Below are 7470 nucleotides of genomic sequence, written 5' to 3'. Positions count from 1 at the left end.
TTGGGAAAAGGAGTTTTTTGTGTTAGAGGGGATATGAAGGTGCTTTGAAGTGAAGAACACCAGTGACATGTGGCATTTTCTGCTGCATGTCGTGGCTGTGTGCAGATGAATGGCTGGACAGCCTAAGCTCTTTGACTGTTGCTCAGCAGGGTGTCTCAGTGACTTTTCCACTGTTTTCCTCAGTGGAAGGGGTTTATTCGCTGCCTTCTCCGTGGGTCATTCATTTTGAAGGCTGAGGAGACTGAATTTGTACAGACTGCAGCAGTTTGTCTGTCAGTCTGGCTGCAGTTTGGACTGAGCAGCTGTGGAAACCAAGGGCTATGAGACAATGCAGCAAATCACCAAGCTAAGAGGTAAAATATCAATCAGTTGGGCTGGTATTTATTATGCCATTAAAAACCAGCCACCTGATTTAAAACAAGCAGATGCAGCATCAGTAGCTCACAAAAGATGGAACAAGGTAAAAAACTGTGGGCTAGAAAGGCTTATATCCAAATGTGAGGAGCTGCTGCAGTGAAGACTTGAAGAAAGTAGATTTAGCCTATTCTTTTGCATGTTTTAATTGTGAACTTGTGCAAGGAAGATGATCTTCCTTTCTCTGACTCCTATTAATCCAGTGTGTGTCTTGTGGAGGGGAAGTGCAGGAGTGTTTGGGTGGCAGGAAGAGCCATGCACAGCTCCTGCTCTTTCAAAAGGTGTTTCACACAAAGATTCTTGAAGAAAGCGGTGTCTGACCTCACAGCTTGAACTTCCTTTAGAAATGCTGGCACAGGCTGGAAGCTAAAGCTTGGAGAGGGAGTCTGTTCATGACTGTACTTTTTTATTTCTGCAGAATGACAGGGATTCCAGCTTGTTTCCTTGGTTCAGCTCAGTCAAAACAGGTCAAGGATTCCATCAGAGGGTGAGTTTAAGCCAAGCCTTCTGGTACTCTGGGGTGTGACAAAGGGCTGCTAAGGGGGTTGGGATGTCTCCCTGCTCCATCACCACTGAAACTGCTGGTTCTGGCCCAGCCCTGGGACCTGGCACTCAGGATATTGTTTGCATTCACCCAGGCTGAGAGTGTGGGAGGCTACAGCCACCCTCCAGTGCCTTTTGGCTGGGGGAATGGAGCTTATTGACTCAGCTGTGTTCTGATTTATACCTGATTTTAGTCAGGTTTTAGGCCTGTATCTGTCAGCACCACAACAGTCCCTTCTTATTCCAAAGGCTGGCAAATCTGGTTTTACTCTTCCTGCAATGCTTTGCTTTCCTGTGGTTCTGGAATGTTTTCTCTGGACTTCACTCAATTCCTCTTGTTTACCATCAGAAATCTGTTGTTCTCATATTGTTTTTCAATGCCATCATGATTTTATTGAACTGAATTGTCTGGGGTCTTCTGTGTCAGTGTATTTTTTTCTGATCTTTCAGGGGTCAGTACAGAGTCATATACATGACTCCAGAGTTTTGCTCAGAGAACTTAGAGTTACTTCAGGACCTTAACCGAACTGTTGGTAAGTTGGAGGTAAGACTGTGGGTGAGTTGCTAGGCAGCTTAAATTGATCATTATGTTTAAGCCTTTTTGGTAATTGGAGACTTCTCACCCATTTCTTGGTGAGAGTAGTGACACCATTCATTCCCATTCATCACACAAGATGAAAAAAAAATCATATGAGTTTGTCTGAGACCATCAGGCTTTGTGTTACAATCCAGGAAATACAACAAATGACAACTGGAATTCTTACTGGTGACTGATTAAGAAGCAGTGAGTGGGAAAAGCTCCTGCTAACTGGAGATTTTGAGCCATGTGAGGGATGTTGGATGAATGGTGCTTGGATTGTGGTGGTGGGGGGGGAGACTGTAAAAGCTCCTGGACCTTTTTTATGAGAGAGGCCCTAAAGGTGGTGCAGCAGAAAGCATTCTAGGAATAAAACCCAAGCCCTACTGGTGGTTTCTCAGGAAAGCTGGAGCTTGCTGTGGTTTTGTGTCCCCCAGGTATCACCCTCATAGCTGTGGATGAAGCTCACTGCATCTCTGAGTGGGGCCATGACTTCAGGATCTCCTTCAGAAGTTTGGGCTTGTTAAAGAAGACTCTGCCCTGGGTGAGGTTTGGCTGAGTTGGGTTTCTGATGCAAGAAGAAGGTTTTGGGTGGTAGTTTGGAAATACCAGCCTTTTCATGTCATGCTTTGGGTGTACTGACCATGCTGGTTGGGAGCTGGAGCATCCCTCTCAATGATTGGGCTTTGTAGGTTTTTCCCTATGTTTAAACAAAGGGTGTTCTGAACTTGGACTACCAAAAACATAAGAAAATTTAAATTGCTTTGGATTCCTGTGCTGAGGAAGATGATGTCCCTAAGTCCCTGGTTTCATATTAGAGGATTTTATTTTACCTGACCAAGTGGCTGGTAGGAGCATGCCACTGATTTCTGGACGCTCCTCAAGCACTTATTGCATAAACTCAGAAATTTAGACCTGAACTTAACATGCTTTTATTGTCAGTGTCATCCTATATTCCCTAAATTTAGCTAATCACAGCAGTGAATTACTGTGGTCTCGTGGAAGATACATTCAGAATAAAACTTTGCATTTCAAGTGTTGTGCTCCTGTCTGCTCTCTCAAAAGCTTCAGTCTAAAATGTTCAAGAAGCTCAGTATTAACTATATTTTTTCAAGTGACTGAATTTATCCAATGATCAACATATTAAAGTGCCTGTTTAGGTTCTGAATCAGTAGACTCTTGAGGTTTTTGTTGTAAAAAATGCTCAGTGAGAGGTCATCAATGTTGTTGTACATCTCTTTGCAGATCCCCATTATTGCATTGACTGCAACTGCGAGTCCCTCGATCAGAGAGGACATAGTGAAATGCCTGGACCTGAGGAATCCCCAGGTCACCTGCACGAGCTTTGACAGACCTAACCTGTACCTGGAGGTTGGACAGCAAAGTGGAGACATCTGTAGGGATTTGAAGCAGTTCCTAACTAGGAAAGGAAGGTAAGGATTTAAGCCTGGTTTTGATCCCTCAGGTGTGTTTTTTTTTACAGGCAGGTGGCTTTTTTTGTTCTGTGTCTTTACATGATGATGTTGTTGATACTTTCAGCAGTTCTGTGTATGAGTTTGAAGGCCCCACTATCATCTACTGCCCTACAAGAAAGGCCACTGAGCAGGTGGTGTGTGCACTGAATAAACTCAACGTGACCTGTGGTACCTACCATGCTGGGATGGGGAACAAGCAGAGGAGGGATACTCACCACCAGTTCATGAGGGATGAAATTCAGGTATGGAGGAAACAAAAGTCTCTTGGGTCCTGTTTAGAAATGCAGAGTTTTTGGTGGAAGGAAATTTTGCAATATCAACCTGTGTTAGCCATGTCCTCTGTCTGCAGTTCTGGGTGAAGAAATTGCTGGTCTGTGCTGACAGGAATAAGATTCCAGGTGTATCTTTTGAATTTCTGTAGTAATTCCCTCAAAGATATGTGGTATCCAGGGAAAATGGTGGTAGCTGGAACAAGAGCACAGCTTCTATGAGCTGCTTCTTTCCTGGGCAGCAGAGATATTCTGGGACTCCTTGTGTTCCTTTTCATGACCTGTTTTGTGCCTATTGAGAACACCTTCTTGAAAACACTCCTGCATTTGCCAAAGCACATCATCCCTCTCAAGGTTACAATCCTATGGCTGTGCCCTGGCCAAAGAGGGCGTGAAGCTGGTGTAGTTCGGGCTGGATTTTGAGGATGAAGATTCCCAAGTGTGTGTGAAGTAAGCCAGACCTGTTTTTTGGCACGTGGCTGCTGTTTTGCAGTGCGTTGTGGCCACAGTGGCCTTCGGGATGGGCATCAACAAGGCCGACATCCGGCTGGTGATCCACTACGGTGCCCCCAAGGAGATGGAGTCCTACTACCAGGAGATGGGCAGGGCCGGGCGTGACGGCCTCCCTGCTGCCTGCCACGTCCTCTGGGCTGCCACTGACCTGGCCTTCAACAGGTACAGCCCTGCCCTCCCTCCTCAGGCCCTTTGGCCATGGCTCACTGCACTTCAGTAGCCTGTTGTGTTTGCGGGGTACCCTGACGAAGGAAGGAACGATGGATCTGACTCTGTGTTCTCAGAAGGCTAATTCATTATGATACTCATATTAAAGAATGCTATGCTAAACTATACTAAAGAATACAGAAAGGATACAGACAGAAGGCAGCTTGACCCTGATTGGCCAATAAGTCAAAACAAATAATATGAAACCAATGAAACAATCTCCAGACACATTCCAGATGTGAGTACAACACAGAACAAGCAAATGAGATGAGAACTTGTTTTCCTTTTTCTCTGAGGCTTCTCAGCTTCCTGGGAGAAAATCCTGGGCGAAGGCATTTTTCAGAAAATGTGGCTGTGACAGTAGCCCATGGGCTTGGAAGAACCTCTGTGTCTCTCTGCTGTTCTGTCCTCTTTGGGATAATGTTGGGAAGAATATGAATGAAGTGCTCTCCTGAGTATCCCCCATGGTGCAGAAGCAGGCAGGCAGCTTGGATCTGGTTTTAGCAGGATACTTTTTCTAGCTCATCCTGGTGAATTGGAGGGCATTGTCTGGCATGTTTCATTTTTGATGTGTTGGCAGTGGTCAGCATTTAAGGCTGTGCGTTTTTTGCTCCTGTCTCAGGCGCCTCCTGGGCGAGATCCGCAACGAGAAATTCCGGCTGTACAAGCTGAAGATGTTGGCCAAGATGGAGAAGTACCTGGTGTCCAATGGCTGCAGGAGGAAGTGAGTGCTGGCAGCTATTTAGTGCTGTGTCACTGCAGGTAGCTTTGCTAAGAGCTGCTGGGGCTCAGGCACAGCTGGGGGCTATAGCCAGAAGGCAGCTCAGGCTCACAATGTGTTCCACAAGCACAGAACATTCTATTCTGTATTAATAAGCAGTATCAAAAGTACATCCTTCAGCACATTCATACATTTCCTTGTTTGCTTTTTTTTTAAAAAAAAGACTTTTTCTTTAGAGGAATCAAGACTAAATAATTGGTTCCCCAGTGAATTAATGAATGATGTTGATTTTGACTCCATTTTCTGCAATAAATTTCATGTGTAAATTCTTGGTCTTCTATTGAATTCTTTTTGTTCCCTTGGGTAGAATCATCCTGTCTCATTTTGAAGACAGACAACTCCGGAAGGTTTCCTCTGGCATCATGGGCACAGAAGAATGCTGTGATAATTGCAGGTCCAGGTAAGCTTTCTTCCCTCAAGGCTGATCCTAGAGGTTATGTTCTCTCAGCCTGACTTAGAAGGCAAATTGTTTAAAAGAATTGACTTTCACACATCTGATCTGGCAGCTGTTCAGCCTGAGGTTTATTTTTGGGCATCTCCCTAACCTTTTTCCAGTGAGTCAAGCAAACTGTGATAAGCTCGAAGTGAGGCTGTGGGAAAGCCTGAAAGCAGAGCAGGATCACAGTTCTTAAAAGGGGATTAGAGCACCACTCAGTGAAAAACTCTTCTATTCATCAGTTTAAGGCCTGTTAGGTAATTAATCCCAAAGGACAACACTTGCAAATGGTGTGTGGTACCAGGTGTTTAAGGCTAAATTGCCCCAGTGTCCAGGGAGCTGTTCTCCTGTGCTGACATGTGCTCTTTTAACCTTGCTAATAATCTCATGGATGTGCTGGGGGGGACTCAGGAGGCTGATAGTCAGGGAGGCATGAGCAGAAACACATTTGTCATCTCCTTCTGTAGTTACAATAAAGCTTTCCCTGAAGTTACAGTGAAGCATTCCTTGCTCTGGCTGTTAGCCTGATGCTTTCTGATCCCAGGTGAGGTGTTAGACTGTGCTGCTTTCTGGAGAAGTGTTACCAATTTAGCTACTGAATTTCTGTATGTCGAGGATTAGGACAGCTTTGCCTGGCCTCTACTACAGCTGAGTTAAAAAAGAATTTAAAAGATCATAATTGCCCTCTTTGCAGTCACCTTGCAGTGCTACTAAAGAGCCTGATAGTGAATTTGTATTGCAGAACTGAAATCACTTGAAATAGGTAGTTATTGTTTTTTCTCCTTAGAAGTGGTTTGTGCCAGTAATGTTTCAGTGTGTTCTTCCAGTCAGTAAGAAAGAGCAACCCCACTAAAGGCTATGTATTTCTTTACTCCTGGTTTTGTTTTTCTTATTAACAAACCTTACCTAGCCTTTAGTGGGGTTGCTCTTTACTCCTGGTTTTGTTTCCTTTATGTTGTTAAAGAAACAGGAAAAAGCTTTAAAGTGCAGTTAAAGAAATGTTGGGCATGCCCAAACCAATGCAAATATTTTGATATTGAATTCCAAAAATTGCTGAGACAATGTTCTTAACAGCAGGTGTGGTGGAGAACTTCCTGTTGGGTTGGGCAGGTGTCTGAGAAGTTATATGGATAGAAATAGAAATGTGTCTTGAAGTTACATTGATACAAATAATTTAATGTGTTTAGATGCATAGAACAAGGACTGACATTAGAGACTAGGTACAAGTAATCTCTTATTTCACTTAATTATTTCTTTAATCACTGGGTTGACAGCATTTGGAGCAAGGGAGAGGGGACTTAGTTTGTTTGTGTTAAGCCTGGCTTCTTTTGTGCCTTGCAGTGGCTCCTGCCTTGCAGTCCCCAGTGACTTTGAGGGTGGATTGCAGGACTTTGGGAAGCAAGCACACCAGCTGCTGTCTGCAGTGAGTGCCCTGGATGAGAAGTTTGGGACCAGAATGCCAATTCTGCTTCTTCGAGGGTCTGTAAGTGATGGGGCGGCTCCTTGTGTGTGTTCTGAGGGGAGGGGCTGTGACAACCCCATTTAATTGATCCTCTTAGTTGATCTGTCCATCAGTACAAGGATATCCATGCATGTTCATGTGTGTGCACCATTTTTCTTGGAGAGATGGAGGTTGGTGTAGAGAGGTAGTCTTGACTTTGGGAAGCTGCTCAGCTCCACTCCCCATGCAAAAGCAAGGTGATTGTCCTCTAATTTTTTGTGAAAATGCATCATTTTGATTATCTTGAAAGGAACAGCCTTTTCAGAATTAAGGATAAACATTTTGGCTCAATTAGTTGGCTTATGTTTAAATAAAACAAAGAATGGCCACCACTGTATCTTAGTGTTGCTGTCTGACTTTGAGTACTGAAATAGCATACCAAAGTATAAACTAACTTCCATACACCTTTAATTTTAATTGTTTTGAAATGCTAAGCAAGAAAGTCACTGGAAATAAATAAGAAAAAGAACAAAATATTTTTTATGATTACAAACTGAGGAGGTTAGGGTGAGTTATGTTCCTTGTTTAACCTTTTATTGCAGTTAAGCTGCTGGTTGTTACACAAGTGCATCTAGGGGAAATGAACTTGCCACAGCCTTGGCAGGAAGTAGATTAGGAGTGGAATAGCTCAGAGGAGGCTCCTCACATGCTGGGCTTTTGGTTTACTGGTTGTGTTTGAAGTTTCCCTGTGCAAGGAGTGCCCAAATCTGACAGGATCTTTCCAACCTTGCAGTGCTCGCAGCGCTTGCCAGAG

The 7470-nt window shown here is 44.0% G+C and overlaps 1 protein-coding gene across 1 annotated transcript in view; it reads left to right on the top strand.

Annotated features, from left to right (window-relative positions):
- The window catches only part of WRN (WRN RecQ like helicase), a 27575-nt gene that overhangs the window by 12628 nt on the left and 7477 nt on the right, over positions 1–7470 (top strand). The window contains exons 14-23 of the mRNA XM_031063838.1: positions 833–901; positions 1408–1490; positions 1972–2078; positions 2780–2967; positions 3074–3251; positions 3772–3953; positions 4621–4722; positions 5087–5179; positions 6557–6698; positions 7450–7470. The exon at positions 7450–7470 is cut by the window's right edge and continues 141 nt beyond it. Coding sequence (XP_030919698.1) covers positions 833–901; positions 1408–1490; positions 1972–2078; positions 2780–2967; positions 3074–3251; positions 3772–3953; positions 4621–4722; positions 5087–5179; positions 6557–6698; positions 7450–7470 — 1165 coding nt within the window. The remainder of the gene's footprint in view (positions 1–832; positions 902–1407; positions 1491–1971; positions 2079–2779; positions 2968–3073; positions 3252–3771; positions 3954–4620; positions 4723–5086; positions 5180–6556; positions 6699–7449) is intronic.

Source organism: Geospiza fortis, unplaced genomic scaffold (assembly GCF_000277835.1).
Source record: "Geospiza fortis unplaced genomic scaffold, GeoFor_1.0 scaffold1278, whole genome shotgun sequence".
In the NCBI taxonomy this organism is placed as follows: domain Eukaryota; kingdom Metazoa; phylum Chordata; class Aves; order Passeriformes; family Thraupidae; genus Geospiza; species Geospiza fortis.
Note: the sequence above shows the minus strand (reverse complement) of the source record. Positions and strands in the feature narration are given on the sequence as shown.